General features: G+C 42.8%; 1 protein-coding gene and 1 long non-coding RNA gene across 4 annotated transcripts in view; one reads left to right on the plus strand and one right to left on the minus strand.

Moving 5' to 3' along the window:
* Window positions 1–1,124: 1,124 nt before the first annotated feature.
* Rps10 (ribosomal protein S10) lies at window positions 1,125–15,971 on the minus strand. Of its 3 annotated transcripts, none has more exons than XM_015487573.2 (6): window positions 15,888–15,971; window positions 14,915–15,064; window positions 14,410–14,581; window positions 12,619–12,696; window positions 10,975–11,030; window positions 10,065–10,155 (listed from the first exon to the last, which is right to left on the minus strand). In XM_015487573.2, the coding sequence occupies exons 2-6, from the start codon at window positions 15,062–15,064 to the stop codon at window positions 10,114–10,116; spliced, it is 498 nt and encodes a 165-aa protein (XP_015343059.1). In that variant the 5' UTR covers window positions 15,888–15,971; the 3' UTR covers window positions 10,065–10,113. The 3 variants fall into 3 exon arrangements, with proteins under 3 accessions (XP_048661091.1, XP_015343059.1, XP_048661090.1); XM_048805133.1 differs by lacking the exon at window positions 15,888–15,971 and adding an exon at window positions 15,554–15,572; XM_048805134.1 differs by lacking the exons at window positions 10,065–10,155; window positions 15,888–15,971 and adding an exon at window positions 1,125–1,158.
* The window catches only part of LOC125617421, a 21,951-nt gene continuing 19,611 nt past the window's right edge, over window positions 14,948–17,287 (plus strand). Inside the window, exons 1-2 of the long non-coding RNA XR_007348405.1 lie at window positions 14,948–15,089; window positions 16,506–16,512. This is a non-coding gene — a long non-coding RNA (uncharacterized LOC125617421). The remainder of the gene's footprint in view (window positions 15,090–16,505; window positions 16,513–17,287) is intronic.

The raw sequence follows: 17,287 nt of genomic DNA on the forward strand, positions 1-17,287 counted from the left end.
AAAAAGAAAAAGAAACACCAAGTTTCCATGCGGTAGTATTCACTGAATATCCACAGCATCCTAAGAATTAATGTTGACTTTTTATCTTTTCTTAAATAAAATGTTCTTTTATCATTTACTACCCTGTTGTGTCCATAACAACATTTTTGTTTTTTCCGATGTGCTGGGGCTTGAACCCAGGGCCACTCTCCCACTGAGCTATATCCCTCGCCCTTTTTAATTTTATTTTGAGACAACTTTCTAAGTTGCCCAGGTTGGTCTTGAGCTTTGCCATTATATACTTGTTGGGTATAGTGCTTTATAAATATCAATTAAGTTAAATTAATTGATAATATTGTTCTTGCTGATTTTTTGTTGAGTTGCTCTATCAAGTACTGAGGGAAAGGTAATAAAATCTTCATCTAAGCTTGTAGATTTGTGTATTTCTCCCTTTAGTTCTGTTTTTACTTCATATATTTTGAAGTTCTATTATTAGGTGGATATATATTTATAATTATTGCATCTTCCTGAAATGTCTCTCTGGTAGTCTGTCTTTCTTTTTGTGGTGCTGAGGTTTGAACTCAGGGCTTTGTATATGCTATGTAAGTGCTCTACCACTGAGCTACATCCCCAGCTCTATTCCATTTTTGAATGACAGTATTCATATATCATTAAATATTGGGCATCAAAGTAGAGGGAGGCATGGGTCAGAACTTGTGACTGACATGTGGAAGGGATGAGTAAACATGAACTTCCCAATTCTGTTAAAAAAAAAAAATCTCCCTTCAGATATGTCCTGGGACTTGAAATATATTAATTAGTGTTTTACTTTTCAGGACTTTTAAAAAATTGAACATACTTAGTGTTGGGTGCAGAGCAGGCTGAACTGTGTTGTCTGCAGGGCAGGCTGAACAGATGTTGGCTGCAAGATAGCCCACGCACTCAAACCCCCCTCCATCTGGTCCTTTATCACCTGTTTGCCTCAAGTCTGAACATTCAACCCTGCTCAAGGCTGAACACTTAACCCCCCCTTGGGCCAACAAGGCAGCTTGCAGACCCAGAGGCCCCATTACATTTGGGCTATAAAAACTCCCTCCTGCCAGGTCCCCCTCTCTCTTGCTCTTTCTCTCTTGCTCTCTCTCTTGCTCTTTATCTTTCTTACGCGCGCTCTCTGTCTCTCTCTTGCTCTTGCTCTCTCCCTGTTCATCTCTTCTCTTTTCTCTCTCTCTCTTTCCTTCTTTCCTTTCTCTTTGTTGCACTGCTGCAATAAAGATCTTTTGGTTGCTCCGAGTGTTGTGGTCACTTTCCTTTCACTTAGTAGAATGACATATATATTGGGATTTTTTTAAAATTTAAATCTATTATCAGCCAGACAGTAGTGCACACCTATAATCACAGTGACTCAGGAGGCTAAGGCAGGAGGGTCACAAGTTCAAATCCAGCCTTAGCAATTTAGTGAGGCCCTGAGCAACTCAGCAAGACCCTGTCTGTAATAAAATAATGTTTTTTAAAAAGGCTGGGGATGTGGCTCTGTGGTTAAGTGCCCCTGGGTTCAATCCCTGGTACAAAAAAAACAAAAAACAAAAAACGATGACACTATCATCTATGGAAGGATAATTATTTCTTCTCTCAAGAGTTATCTTCTTTTCTTCTGTTAAGCACTCTGCCTGGATTTTATAGGCAGAGAGTAAATGAAGCACAGACAAAGTAACCATTTTTTTTTTTTTTTATTAGGAAGAAAGGGTTTAAAAGAAATTCAGTGTCCACTTTAAGAAGCTAGACAAGGGCTGGGGAATGTGGCTCAAGCGGTAGCGCGCTTGCCTGGCATGCGTGCGGCCCGGGTTCGATCCTCAGCACCACATAAAAATAAACAAATAAAGGCTACAAAAAATAAAAAATAAAGAAGCTAGGGAAAAAACCTAGTAGGGCTGGAGACATAGCTCAGTTGGTAGAGTGCTTGTCTCCCATGCACAAGGATCTGGGTTCAATCCCCAGCGCCCAAATAAATAAATAAATAAATAAAGTAAATCAAATCTAAATTGAGTAGAGGTGGAAATTAATAAAGAGAAGAAACCAATGAAATAGAAAGCAAACAAGATAAAATTAACAAAGCCACCAGGCATGGTGATATATACCTATAATCACAGCAAACAAGGAGGCTGAGGAAAAAAGATTTCAAGTTAAAGGCTAGTCTCAGCAACATAGTGGGGCCCTAAACCCAATTTATTGAGATCTGTCTCAAAATAAAAAATTAAGAAAGGGCAGGGGATGTAGCTCAGTGGTTAAGCACCCCAGGGTTCAATTCCTGATACCAAAATAAAAATTAATAGAAAATTACCTTTTCAACAACAGGTGCTGGGCAATTGGACATCCATAAGCATAACAAAACAAAAACAAAAAATTCAACCTAATATAAGGACTACCTCATACCTAATATAAAAAATAACTCAAAATGTATCATGGATTTACATGAAAGATCTAAAACTTTCAGAGAAAACTTCAAGTTTTACTTCTTGACAGATTTCTTACACTTGACACCAAAAACATGATTAATAAAAGGAAAAAATGATAAATTAGTCTACATGAAAATAAAAAATTTTGCTCTGTGAAAGACCCATAAAGAGGCTGAAAAGACAAGCCTGGAAGAAAATATTTGCAAACCACATATCGGACCAAGGAAAAGTACTTTGAATATATGAAGAATTTTAAAAATATAATGGTTAAAAAATAATTTAGTTAGAGCCAGGCACGCCTATAATCCCGGCAGTTCAGGAGGCTGAGGCAGGAGGATCACAAGTTCTAAGCCAGCCTCAGCAACTTAGCAAGGCCCTAAGCAACTCAGTGAGACCCTATCTCTAAAATACAAAAAAAGGGGTTGGGGATATGGCTAGTGCTTGAGTGCCCCTGGTTTCAATCCTGAGTACCAAAATAAAAAATAATTCAGTTAGAAAATGGGCAAAAGGTGGAGAAGGAGGAGTTCACTGGATTGGACAATGGGGAAGGGGGGAAGGGAAGGGAGAGGGGAATGGGAAAGACAGTAGAATGAACTGGACTAATTTTCCTATGTTCATATATGAATGCATGACCTGTGTGATGCCACATCATGTACAGCCACAAAAATGGGAAGTTATACTCCATGTATGTATGATATGTCAAAATCATCCTACTGTTATGTATAACTGAAAAAAACAAATTAAAATTAAATAAATGCAAAAAATAAAAAATAAAGAAAATGGGCAAACAACATGATAGACTTATCACCAAAGAGGATATATAGATAGCAAAACAGCACATTAAAAGTTGTTTATTGGGCTGGGGATGTGGCTCAAGCGGTAGCGTGCTCGCCTGGCATGTGTGCGGCCCGGGTTCGATCCTCAGCACCACATACAAACAACGATGTTGTGTCCACTGAAAACTAAAATAAATAAATAAATAAATATTAAAAAGTTCTCTCTCTCTCTCAAAAAAAAGTTGTTTATTATCATTAGTCATTAAAGTAAATTAAATTGTAGTGAAATATCACTACACACATCAGAATGGCTAAAATTAAAAATAGGGACAGGGGCTGGGCTGGGGCTTAGTGGTAGCACATTTCCCTGGCATGTGTGAGACGCTGAGTTCAATTCTCAGTACCGCATATAAATAAATAAAATAAAAGTCTATCAACAACTAAAAAATATATATTTAAAAACAAATAGGGACAAACACTAAATGTTGGCAAAGATGAAGGGAAACTGGATCACTTTTGTAATATGATACACCCTGGAAAAGGGTCTGGTAGTTCCTTGAAAAAAACTTAAAATGCAGTTGGACGTGGTGGTGCATGCCCATAATCCCAGCAGCTCAGGAGGCTGAGGCAGGAGAATTGCAAATTGGAGGCCAGCCCCAGCAATTTAGCAAGGCCTTAAGTAACTTAGTAAGATCCTGTCTCAACATGAAAAAATGGAAAAAAAAAAAAAAAAAAAAGGGCTGGGGATGTGGCTCAGTAGTTAAACGCCCCTGGCTTCAAAAAATTTAATATGCAACAACCATACTACCCAGCAGCAACTGCATTCCTGGGCATTTATCCTAGAGAAATTAAGAAATATGTTTATTCAGAAAACTGAACATGAAGCCTGGCGTGATAGTGCACACCTGTAATCCCAGTGACTCAGGAGGCAGAAGCAGGAGGATAACAATTTCGAGGCCAGTCTCAACAATTTACAGAGGCCCTAAGCAATTTTGTAAGACCCTGTCTCAAAAAAGAAAAAAAAAAAAAAAGTCAAAAGGGCTGTGGATGTGACTCAGTGGCAAAGTGCCCCTGAGTTCCATCTCTAGTACCAAAACCACAAAAACAAAAAACCTGAACATGAATATGTGGCAGCTTTACTTATGGTAACCCCAAACAACCAAGATGTCCTTTGGTTGGGTAAATGATTAATCAAATTGTGGCAAATCCATACCATGGAATGGAATGCTGTTGAGCAATAAAAAAGATTCAACAGCTAGGTTGAGAAGCACATGTCGGTCATCCTAGCTACTCGGGAGCCTGAGGAAGAAGGGTTGCAAGTTCAAGGCCAGTCTGGACAACTTAGCTAGACCCTATCACAAATTAAAAAATAAAAGGGAGGGCTGGGGTTGTGGCTCAGCTGTAGAGTGCTTGCCTAACAAAGGCAAGGCCCTGGGTTTGATCCTCAGCACCACATATAAATAAATAAAATAAAGGTATTGTGCCCAACTACAACTAAAAAATATTTTTAAAAAACACATCAAATTATGGATGGGATGGGTGGGGAGAGGGTGCAGGTATCATGTAACAAGAATGACCGAATGGGCCCACTTTTGGGGGGCAGTGCATGGCTTAATCCCAGTGATCTCAGAGGCTGAGGCAGGAAAATTGCAAGTTTGAGGCCATCTGGGCAATTTAGCAAGACCCTGTCTGGCAATTAAAAAAAAAAAAAAAGGACTGAGGATAAAAAAGAATGGCGTGGAATGTTGGTAACATTGAATCTCAGAGATGGTTACACTGTGGTTTACTATAATCATGTTTATTTTATGTTTGAAAATTTCCTTACTAAAATGGCTTTGGGGCTGGGGTATAACTCAGTGGGAGAATGCCTGCCTAGAATGCATGCCTAAGGGCCTAGATTGGATCCCCCACTGCAGTATAAATTTTAAAAATATTTTTAGCTTTAACAGAAGGAGGAGATCTCTATGTAATAGTGGCAAGCTATCAGAATCAGCTGGCTACTCAGCCCCATACACTTTTTGCATATTGAGGAACTGGTGCCTCCAGATCCTCAAACTGACCTCCAACTTTTCGTGTATTTCAATAAACTAGAACTATTTATTTGGACGTTTCTTTCAGGGACTCTTCAGAATTTTAAAATCCCGTTGGATTCACTGCTTCCATAAATTTTGCCCTATTTTGAGGCTTCCTTAGTCCCTCAGCTCGAGTATCCTCTCTCACTTAATATTTATTTATTTTTAAAGATGCCCTTTTCTTACAATGGCCTCTTTGATATGTCAGTAAACCATGCAGGGCTTATTTTTCAAGTGGCTGTTCTTTTGGATCCATGCCATGCATTTATCACGGGTTTCTATTTAATAAAGCACTTTTAAATAGAAATGGGCTCCAAGCTTTCTATGGCTGAAACTTTTTAAACAATCCCTTTCATCCCTCTCCCCCCCACACACCAATGCGCTCATTCTGTCCCAGTTTCCTTTCTAGAACTGAGCAGTCCAATGATGGATTTCCTCTCCCTTTCCCGCAGGCTGTGTATTGTAGTCCCCAGTGACAGAGCGCTTCACCCATGACCACTCAGTGCCCCTGTGTGGTCACCATGCAGACCCAAACTCAGTCAGGTAGATCCTCACCTTCACCGCACCTTGGTCTGGCCAGTCACTTAATCTCAGCCACTGTAAAGAATGTGGATTTTTTTCTGCAGTAAGGATTTAAGCATTTGCCTCGCCATTGCTGAGGCTGGCCTTGAACTCACGATCCACCTGTCTTAGCCTCCCAAGCCGCTGGGATTATAGGCATCTGCCACATGCCCTGCAAATATAACATTTTGAAATGAGAAAAATCAGGCCAGTTGGCCTATCTACCACCTCGAATACTTATCCTTTTTTGTGGTGAGAACACTTAAAATCTTCTATAGCTACTTTGAAATATATTATGTATGACATATAATATGATATAATGTATAATATATGATTATATATTATCTTAATATATTAATATGTTAACTATAGTCATTATGCTGTACAATATGATATAAAAACTTCTCCTAAATTTGTACCCTTTGACCAAAGTCTCCCTTTCTCCACCACCTCTACCCCGTCTTCATTCTGTGAATTGTCATCTGTAGGAAAAAAATCCAAACTTTCACAATGGCTGAGATTAAAAGACTGGCCAAACCAAGACTTGGTAAGGATGAGAAGCAATTAAAACTCATAACCTGCAAAAGGGAATGTAAAATGGTACAGCCACTCTGGGAAATGGTTTGGCTTTTCCTCAAAATGTTACCCAGGACCACAGAACCTAGCCACTCCACTCCTATGTATATACCTAGGAGAACTGCAAACACAGGTTCACCCAAAACCGCACACAAATGTTCACAGCAACGTTAATCACCATAGTCAAAAAGTAGAAATAACCCAAGTGCCTATCAACAGGTAAAATACTCAGCTATAAAAAGCCACTACAAATATCTGTAACAACATTGTGAAACTCAGTGCTGCTAAGTAAAAGAAGCCAGACTAAAAGGAGTGCATATTATATAATTCCATTTGAATAAAATTAGAAAATGCAAAACAATCTGCACTGAATTCCTCCACCCTGTTGAGGACCCTTGCCAAGAACTAGGCAGCAAATATTCTCAGCAGGACCTCTTATCTTCAGGGCCAGAGGATCTCCTCAAAAATGAGTTTCTTGGAAAATCCTTGTTTGTTTGCCATACTTGATTGAACCTGGGGGTGCTCTACCACTGAAGTTACATACCCAGCACTCCCCACTCCCTGCCTTTTTTTTTTTTTTTTTGTACCAGGGATTGAACCCAAGGGCACTTAACCACTGAGCCACTCCCCAACCCTTTTTATTTTTTGAGACAGTCTCACTAGATTGCTTACAGCCTTGCTAAATTGCTGAAGCTGGCTTTGAACCAGCGATCCTCCTGCCTCAGGCTCTAGAGCTGCTGGGATTACAGGCATGTGACACCACACCCAGCACCCTTTTTTGAGACAGAGTCTTGTTAAATTACCTAGACTGGCCTCAAACTTTTGATCCTTCTGCCTCCACCTCCTGAGGCACTGGGATTCCAGGTGTGCACCTCTACCTGGCTCTTGGGAAATCCTTTAAACTGATTCTATATTCACCTCTTTGTCTCCCAGCATCTACCAGAGGCAGGGTGGCTGCCTTCCACGTCACAGAGAATTGAAGCTGCTATTGGCACTAGTTATAAGGAAATTGTAGTTTTCGGGGAAAGGAGATTTGTGACCATATCAGGAAGTTTATGTTAAGTTAGGGGGGGAAAAAACCCTTCATCTATCAACTTCCAAAATCCCTTTAAAAATTCTTTGTTTTTTCGTGACGGTTGTGTGGTAGGAATGAGCTGGTAAGGCAGGGGTTGGAGGGCAGAAGCAAGCTATGATGGACCTAGAAAGCAACCCTGGAAGAGGCCAAAACCTTCCCCAAAGCTTTCCCTTAGTGGTGGCTGTGCCCACGCAGTCCTCCAGCTGGGCCTCTCACTGTCTTTCCTAACCCACTCTCCCCAAGCGAGGAGGCACTTACAATAAAACTCTTCAAGATGCCCCATCTGGTCTCATGCCTCCTTTGTCCCACAAAACCCCATTGGGCTGCTTCCCTTTAATTTCTTTCCCCTGCGCTACATTTTCTTATAATTCAGTTTGGAGATGGATGTGATGACACACACCTGTAATCAGAGCGACTCAGGAGGCTGAGGCAGGATTCAAAGTTCAAGGCCAGCTTCAGCAACTTAATGAGACCCTGTCTCAAACTTTTAAAATAAGGGGCTAGGGATGTGGCCCAGTGGTTAAGCACCCCTGGGTTCAATCCCTAGTACAAAAAAAGAAAAAAAAAATTGTTTGGTTATGATTTACCACTTAGGTAGTATTTGGTATTATACTCAATATATAACCAATAGATAAGGTGCTTGAGGGCAAATTTTGAGCTTGTTTCTTAGAGTACTTACCAGCAATGATCCCTGAGCAGCTAAGGAATGACTGATAGGGGAATTTCAACTTATCAATGGAGGGGACTGGAGGATGCAAGACTCTCCTCCAACAGCATGCTTATCCACTTGCTTGGACTACTTTATAGGTTCCTTGGGGTTTATCCAGAGTCAGGGGTGATCTAGAATATATTCTGGAACTAATTTAAATCATAAGGGAAGAGGTTGGCAAAGAGCCCTACTTGAAAAACAGTGACATTTTAGGGCCAGAAAATCACCAAGGCTGTAGAAGTCCATCCACTCACTGATCTCAGTGGGAAACAGAAAGGCGGGAGCTACTAATATTTCATAGTGGAATCCAGGTTAAACAATCACAAGGCGTGTGAACACGGGCAAACCACTTGACATCCTCGAGCCAGCAGAAAAATTGGATAAAAAGCAATCTTTGGCAGGGCAGCCAAGGCCGTGCTGAAACTAGCTTCCCCAAACACTGCCTCTTCCTGCCAAAGCAAGCTTCTATTTATTGGTGGTTCAGACTCCAAAGCTCACCTCCCAGGACTGTGAAGTGCTTTATTTGGAGTTGCCATCAGCTGCCACCTAGTGGTCTAAAGTACAACTGCCTACCAAGACCCAAGGTCAGGTATCAGCACAATACCACCATTTTTGGTTTTTACAAACTGTCCATCTCCATACAAAGCTTGGCTCATAGTACTTCACAAATTATTCCTAAGTCCCCAGAGTCCAAAGAGGTATTTCTATTATTATTTTCATTGGCTGAAACTTGGTATGTTTGTCCTGAGTCACTGCCTAGCTGAGCTTACCATCTCAAATCCCAACAACCCTATCACCCCAAACCCCAGTAGCACACTTACAAAAGTCTGCAAGGGTGTTCCTAACGTCTCATTAGGCCATTTGAAGGTCCTTCAGACACTGTGCCAAGCACTGTAAAAATCCTTTCAGTCTACTTCACTTCCCATCAAAGCCCCTCTGACACACCACTATGATGGTCGGCATTACCCCCAGGAAACTGGACATACAGCCCTTATCCAATTCCTCAAGTGCTACACTGGGTCACCACTTATGAAAGCCTCAGAAAAATATTCTAATTTTTCCTTTCAAAGGGAAGACCTGGAATAACAAGGGTTCCAACTGCCTATTAGTTTATGTGTGGGTGTGTGTGGTGCTGGGGATTGAACCAAAGACCTTGTACATGCAAGGCAAGCACTCTACCACTGAGCTATAGCCCAAGCCAGTTTACATACATAGTTGTAGGTGGATGAGGTGCTGAGGATCGAACCCAGTGCCTCACATGTGCCAGGCAAGCACTCTTCCACTGAGCCATACATAGCCCCAGCCCTCAAGCCATTTTAATGCACTTTAATTCTATAAATCCTGAGGCTTAAGATTGGTATTAGTAAAACTGTTTGCCTAAACACTATTCCTTGCACATGGTCCCTTTAAATTGTTTGTGTAGAATTCCAAGAATAGGCTTAAGATTGGTATTAGTAAAACCGTTTGCCTAAACACTATTCCTTGCACATGGTCCCTTTAAATTGTTTGTCCAGAATTCCAAGAACAGTATTTGTTTCCTTCAATCCTTTCCAGAACCTCTCAAGATACTCAGAACAAAATCTCAATTCCAGGCCAACAAAGAGCAATTTTCCCACATGTAGCACTGAGTCAGCGCGGCTGTGAGGGAGGCGTGGGTTCCATAGAACACAACTCTGCAGGAAGGTGCTGGATAGAGCAGAGGGCACAAGGCAAAGCCAAGCACAACAGCCCTATCAGCAACAATGATGTCATGCCAGACAGGACAACTCCCCAAACCAATCCAATCTTGCCCCACTTACATTCAGATCCTTAAGCCATTTCTGTTAAAGCTATATAACACACACACAAAAATGGATACACAAGTTTTTTTCTGGCTACAAGTTTATTCAAAACAAAATAATCCGGTCCAACTTCACTGAGGTGGCTGACCACGTCCACGACCAAATCCGCCTCTCTGCAAGAGAAATAACATGAAGTCAGCATTAGTAGCATGCAGGGTTGTACCTCTCATGCTTTCTGGCTTCATTATCACTGGAGAGAGATACGAAGCCAACAGCCAAGAGAGTGCAGGCCATAAACCCCAGCCCTGCCCCTTATTGCTACGGGGCCATTCAATATCTAAGCCTACTTCCTCACTGATAGAATGGGCATGTGGCCACCCAGCCCACAAGAAGACCTGCCACAGGAGGACCTGCATTTCAATTGGATCAACTAACCTCACAGTACCTTTATTGCTCTATTAGCATCCCTGTTTCACACATGAGAAAGTGAAGCAGAAAAGAACCTGCCCAAAGGCTGGGGTTGTGGAAGAGTGCTTGCCTAGCGTCTGTGAGGCACTGGGTCGCTTCTCAGCACCACATATAAATAAATGAAGGCCCATCAACAACTAAAATAAGAAATTTTTAAAAAAGGAAAGAACCTGCCCTAGATCACACGATTAGATTTCAGACCAACTTTATTCTGGAGTCCACTCAATCTCTAGTGTTTTGTTCAATTTCAAATTTCACTTTCTAAAAATTCAGGGAGTTACGACCATCATTAATAAAACAGAACACCAGCATGCCACATGTACTGATTTTTGAGACTCACACATCAGCAACATATATTTACTAAAGTTTGCATACTGGGTCCTCCTCAATGTAAGACTTATTTGAAATTTGGGAAAAAACAGGCAACAGACTCCCCACCCAAACCATATCCCCAGAACTGGTAAAGCCTCAAGCCTGAGGTTAGTAGAGTGACTATTTATAGTAGCAAATGGGGGAATACTTACAAACTGAAATTCGGTTGCTGACCCAGCCCCAGCTTCGGCTTTCTTGTCAGCACCAGCTGGAAAGAGAAACATCAATGTGAAATCACTGTTACCTTCCCTCTCCTGGGGCACAGTCAGCTTTCACTATACCACCCTTCAAAACTCAGCCCAAACCATTCACCTCTCCAGGAAGGCCACTGTAGCCACAAAGGACCCTCACTTCCCATCCTGCACTAAGCTTGTAGAGGGAGCTCAATAAGGGAAAACTTTAAGGACAATTAAGGGCCCAGAGCTGCAAAATGGGAGAGACAAGATCAAAGATCTAGTGCTGGCTATCCTACAGGCAGCCAGGAGTTTATGTCAAGATGTGCTCGAAACACACATTAGATTTCAAAGACTTGGGAACAAAACAATATAAAATATCAATGTTTATAAGGGTTTCATGTTAAAATAACACACAACCCATTTCCTCCTGTTTTTAAATTGCATGGCTAGGAAATGTGTATTTCATATGTAAGTCACATGGAGAATAAGGGGGGCGGGGAGCCAGGGCCAAATAACGTGGTTTCAATGAATACCACTAAAAGCAGAGTTTCCCTTCAGCCCACTTCCACCTCAGGGTCCTGACTGCTTACTTCCAGCCCTCTCACCAAACTAGCCACCATGTTCTCCCCACCTCTGCACTCGCCAAGCTATGCTCACTCTCAAGGGAGGTCCCTGTGGCTCAAGTTCAACTGTCTCATTCTCTGAAGAACAGTTCCCAAGTTCCCCATGTGGCATGACTTCTAATACAAGCCATCACCAACTTCCTCTGAACCAAGAGCTGGAAGAATTCACCCTCTCCCCCTGTAAGGCGCTCAGGCCAAGTGCTCTCTTCTTCACATACGAAGAACCAGAAAAGATGACAAGGTGGCAGGTAAGAGTGGTAGAAGTAAGAATTTCTTTTTGGAACTTGCTTTTATATCACAACTTTTGCAACAGAGTGAATGACTGTAAGTTCTTCCCATATGACATCTTTATCTTCCCTCTTTTGACAAGCTAGGTGCCCTCTGAGGGACTCTGCTTGGGACGCTCCCTTGGCTGACTCCCCTTCTGTCCTGTCCTTCAGATATCTGCTTACTTCTGCAAAGACTCTGAAAACCCAACTGAATATGACCAACACCCACCCACTTCTGCTTTAACTTTCTCACACAGCACCCAGACCACCTGACAAACCCATCTTCCCTAGCACTGAAAGCTCAATGAGAATTGAGCCTTTTGTCTATTATACAGACATGTCCCTACAATAGTGCTTGGCATGCAAAAGGCACCCAACCCAGTGAACTTGTCACTCTGGGTCAATGTAAGCACTTGCTAATTTCACATTATTTTTGCAAAAACAGTTGAGTGAGCGCTGCCCTCAAGGAGCTTACAAAACAGCAAATAGGAAAAAGGAAAGCATGTGGCTTTCCTGAGAGTTGTTTTTTCTGGTTACAGGTTTTTAGTGTCCCCTGAGAGGGCTTGATTTCCAAAGGACTCCTGCTGTTCTGATGATGTGGAGACTGAAATCAAGCACCTCTCCTGTACCTGTAAGGGCTGAAGAATCCATTAAAATCCCTTAAGAAGTGTTCCTAACAGGTTCTTGAGTTCCCCAACAGCCCAGATACAGAAGATGCCATTACTCACGGGGCACAGCACTCCGCCTGTAGGTATCTCTGTCAGCTTCCCCTCTTGTGAGTCTTGCAGGCCGCTCACCCTCCAGACCTACATAAATTAAACCACACCGTGAACACACAGCAGCATGGGAACTCTGTTTCTTGAGGCATGGCTCTTCCATCTCTGGTGAACTGCAAGAAAACTGGTTTTCTTCTACTGAGTCTCTCCACATAAAGGCATTTTCCAATCACTTGGCAATTTTAGAAATATTGACACAAATATCCAAATTTTGAATTCTCCCCATCTTTCCAAGTGAAAAATTTAGTATATGACTGGAAAAGTAATTATATAATGTAGAGGTCACCAAGAATCCTTTAGTTTCTCTTGGGCTTCTATACATACCTCATAAGCGGTATATATATTAACCCATTATTTCCCCCACTGTCCCAGATGTGGAACACCTATAGAAATCTATGATATATAATTATGCTGTAATAATAACAAGAACGTAATTATATTGCCAGAACTGAAAACTTGTGACTTCATGGGCTAAGGCACAGTTTTTTGCATGTTATGCTTGGGGTAGATCACAGGATCCTGTGCCACTAGACAACCCCTTAGCTACATTCCCAGTCAGAAGTTTAAGGTAAAGTCTACCTTTAAAAATTCTCCCAAACATGTAAAATATTAAATTTAATTCAGCATTCTCTCTAGCCAATGGAATCCATACAACTAAAAAACAAACTGTTTTTGAAGTAGAAAAAAAAACAAAACTTTTGACTCTTAAGTGAATGGCAAAAGCAAACGTCAGGTCCACATAGACTGACTAAATCAGAATTTGTGGATTACAGAAGGACAACAGCATTTTCATTCTTAGGTAGAGAACCTTTGCTCTAAGTATTCACAAGGCCGGGCTGGGCTGGTCTAGTGGAGCACTCCTAAAAGCCCAGTGATCAGGGAGGCTGAGGCAGAAGAATCGCAAGGTCAGAAACAGCCTCAGCAATTTAACAAGACTCCGTCTCTAAATAAAATATTAAAAAGGCAGAGGATGTGGCTCAGTGGTTAAGCCACCCCTGGGTTCAATCCCTGGTACCCTGTCCCCAAGGAAAAGGTGGGGGGGCTGTCCACACACTCAATGGCAAAGTACCCCTGGGCTCAATCCCTAATTCATAACATTAAAAATAGATAAAAGGAGTAGGGAAGTAGCTCAGCAGCAAAGCAGCCCTGGGTCCAATCTCAGGCACAAAATAAAGAAAAAAGAAATTCTCTGCAGCTCCTACCAAGTTAATAACAAGTAACCAGAACCCTGACAAAAATGCTAACTGTGAGCCAGTAAGGATCTCAGGAGCCAGAAGATAACTTTATTCATAAGGGAGCCTATTTCACACCCAAATTATATATACATTCTCCCCCGTTTTCAAAATGTTTGCTCCCCTTGCCAAGAAACCATTCATTTCTTTTACATGTTGGTAAAGAGCTTTGCTCTGGACTTCTTGAGCACAATCTCATTCTGCTAGAAAATAATCACTGAATGACCTGCCACGTATCTGAATATTTGCAGTCATTCGGGAAGAAAGACCAAAATTCTACTCATGTTTAATGCAATTTCATCAACGGACAAAGACCTGGGTTCAGTTCAAAGGTTCTAGAACTTGACCAAAGGCCCTTGCCACCTCCCCTCTAAAGCTAACACCAATGATAAAGTTTTAATAACACTTCTGTCCCCCACACAAAAGATCATACCATTTCACATACACTGTTTCCCTCAGGGAAAAAAGCAGCTTCAGAGCAGGCCCTTGGTGGCATTAATTAGGCACCTACCTTTGGGCCGAGGTCGGCCAGTTTCTGGTCGGCTACGGCGTAGAGTGGCAGGCACAATCTCAGGTGGCAGGTGGAGGTAATCGCGGAGATACTGAATACCTTCGTTGGTAAGGTACCAGTAGAAGTGTCTCCAAGCAAACTGTTCCTTCACGTAGCCTCGAGACTTGAGAGACTAAGGCAGAAAACTACTGTTTAGACATAACAAGGCTGGGCATGGTGGCGAGTGTGTGTAGTCCCAGCTACTCAGGAGGCTGAGGCACAAGGATCCCCTCCACACAAGAGTTTAAGGCCAGACTGTGCAATAGTGAGAGATCCCATCTCAAAACAAAACAAAGAACATAATTAGAAGCTGGAAACTCTGCACTTCAAAGGGGATAGAGACAAGTTTTCACAGCATATATCTACATCAGTGTCCTTCAAGGAAGCAAGCAGCTACCCTGATCTCTTGTTGGAATCTACCTTGAACGTTAGTGGGAAATCTCCCCATTTCCATCCCAGTCCATACCTGCATGGCCTTCATGACGTGAAGGTTGGGTACATTCTTATCTGCCAGCTCTGGGTGCTTGGGCATGTGGACATCTTTCTTGGCTACCATTACTCCCTCCTTAAAAAGGAGTTCATAAATGGCAATCCGATTCTTCTTGGGCATCAACATCTGCAAGAAAGTGATCATGAAGAACGTTTCTGAGCAATGTAGCTAGGATCCCAGTAACCAAGTTGATGACCCTAAGTGACCACAAAATCACTGCCCAGTGGATGGGAAATTCAAAACACACCATAGAAGACATGCTGAAAAAAAACAGCAGAATAAACTCACTGGAGACCAGCCCTCTCCCACACCACCTAATGTTTCAGATGGAATACTGGCCAGGACGTTAAAACAGGGACATGGACACGTATCTGATCCAACTTCACAAGCTCTGACAACCACAACGGTACAGGGAGTGGGGAGTACGCAGACATGGTACTCTAGCGGTCCTGCGGGGTCATCAAGACCTACCCAGTGGGGATTCTCCCATCTGCACTTTAAGGCACGCAGCAGGACCCGGAAGTGGAAAAGCCCCCCCACCGATGCCTCACAGATCACTGACCCCCAACAGAAGGGCTAAGGTTCCCGCAACCGTCATCCCCTAAAATTCCCTACCCCAAACTAGAGCTCCAGGGCCAGGCGAAAGGTCCTCCCGCGAAGGAAACGCGTGCAAGTGGGGTACGGCCTCCCTAGCCTCGCCTGGCTGGTCCCCGCCACACTAGGGCTTCAAACTCCCCTCCTCCGTCTTCCGCCATCCGGACGCCGAACTTCGCCTACCAGCACCCCTCTAACTCCCTGAACAACACCCCCAACCCTTCTCGCCGCTTAGAAATGGGAGTGCCAAGAGGGGCAGAGAGGTCCTCGGTCCAAACCCTAGGGAGACACGGCCGCTATGACGACAGGACGGCCCGATGGTGGCAGATGGAACCCGAACGCCAGAGGAACTCACCGCGGAGGCTTCAGGGTCCGAGGCCGAGGCTGGAAAGGAAGGGGCATGCGCGGCGCGGCGTCTCTTCCGGGCTGCGCGGCCCCGCCCACAGCCAGGACCCGCGCGCTGCCTGGGGTGTCCTCGGCATTGCCTGAAGAGTGGGAGGCTCTGGCGACCAGTATCGGCTTCTCGGATTCAGGAGCCAGGAAACCGCCGCCGGGCGGGAGCTTGGGAGCCTGCGTGCTTTATGAACAGATAAATGGTCGCTTATATTTAGACGGTGTCTTTAGAAACACGTGTCTTTCCCATCGGTAATTTAACTTATGCAAGTGGTATATGCTGTTTGAGTAGGACGAGAGAAAACGCACAGATAAATAAAAAAATACACAAATAAAAATAGTTCCCCAACAAAAGATAATCATTGTTTTGAGTATATGTTCTTCCAAACTCACATGCACCCACACAAATGTATTATTATTTTTAAAACTTTTAACAAGCCGGGCGTAGTGGCTCACGCCTGTAATATCGGTGATTCGGGAGGCTGAGGCCGGAGGACTGCTAAGTTCAAGGCCAGCCTCAGCAACTTAATGAGGTCGCAAGCAATTCAGGGAGACACCGACTTAAAATAAAAAGGACTAGAAACGTCGTTCTGTTGTAAGTGTTCCTGAGCTCAATCCTTAGTACAAAAAAAAAAAGTTAACAAAAATAGGATTTTTGTACGTAATGTATGATATGTTTTGCAAGCTGTTTTTTCCTTAAAAGAATGTCATGAATCTTTTCATATTAAAAATTACAATTTTGATGACTGAATAGTAATCCAGTGTTGAATAAACGCTTTATAACTATTTTTAAAAAATCACAGTCATAAGCAATGCTACACACATATTTGCACCCTTGCCCAGTATTTTTCTTTAGCTTAATCCTGAATGTATAACTACTGAGTGAGAAAGCATGCATCTCAGGCTTCTTACATGCATGGTGTTGAGTTACATAAAGCATTATCAGTTACACTCATGCCAGCAGTTATTAAGGCTCACTCTCATTAGGGGATTGGGGCTATAGCTCAGTTGGTGGAGTGCTTGCCTTGCATGCACAAGGCCCTTGGTTCAATCCTCAGCATCAAAAAGAGAGTCAGGATCAGTGGTCAAACCTGTGGTCCCAGATACTCTGGAGGCTGATGCTAGAGAACTGCCGTTTAAGAACACCCTTGGTGACTTAGATTCTGTCTCAAATAAAAAAATAAAAGGAGGTGGGGATGTATCTCAGTGGTGGAATGAATAAGGTTCAATTCCCAGTACCACAAATTAAACAAGTGTAATACAAACGAAGAGGAGCCAGGTGTGGTGGCCATGCCTGTAATCCCAGGGGCTCTGGAGGCTGAGGCAGGAGGATCATGAGTTCAAAGCCAGCCTCAGCAACAC

Source organism: Marmota marmota, unplaced genomic scaffold (assembly GCF_001458135.2).
Source record: "Marmota marmota marmota unplaced genomic scaffold, marMar, whole genome shotgun sequence".
NCBI lineage: Eukaryota > Metazoa > Chordata > Mammalia > Rodentia > Sciuridae > Marmota > Marmota marmota.

Excerpts from the sequence above, each read along its gene's own strand:
- Rps10 (XM_015487573.2), bottom strand. The coding sequence starts at position 15,064 with ATGTTGATGCCCAAGAAGAATCGGATTGCCATTTATGAACTCCTTTTT. Across the intron at positions 12,697-14,409 it reads TGGCCGACCTCGGCCCAAAG|GTCTGGAGGGTGAGCGGCCT; the intron begins GTAGGTGCCTAA and ends TAATTTATGTAG. Across the intron at positions 10,156-10,974 it reads CAGCAACCGAATTTCAGTTT|AGAGGCGGATTTGGTCGTGG; the intron begins GTAAGTATTCCC and ends TTTCTCTTGCAG.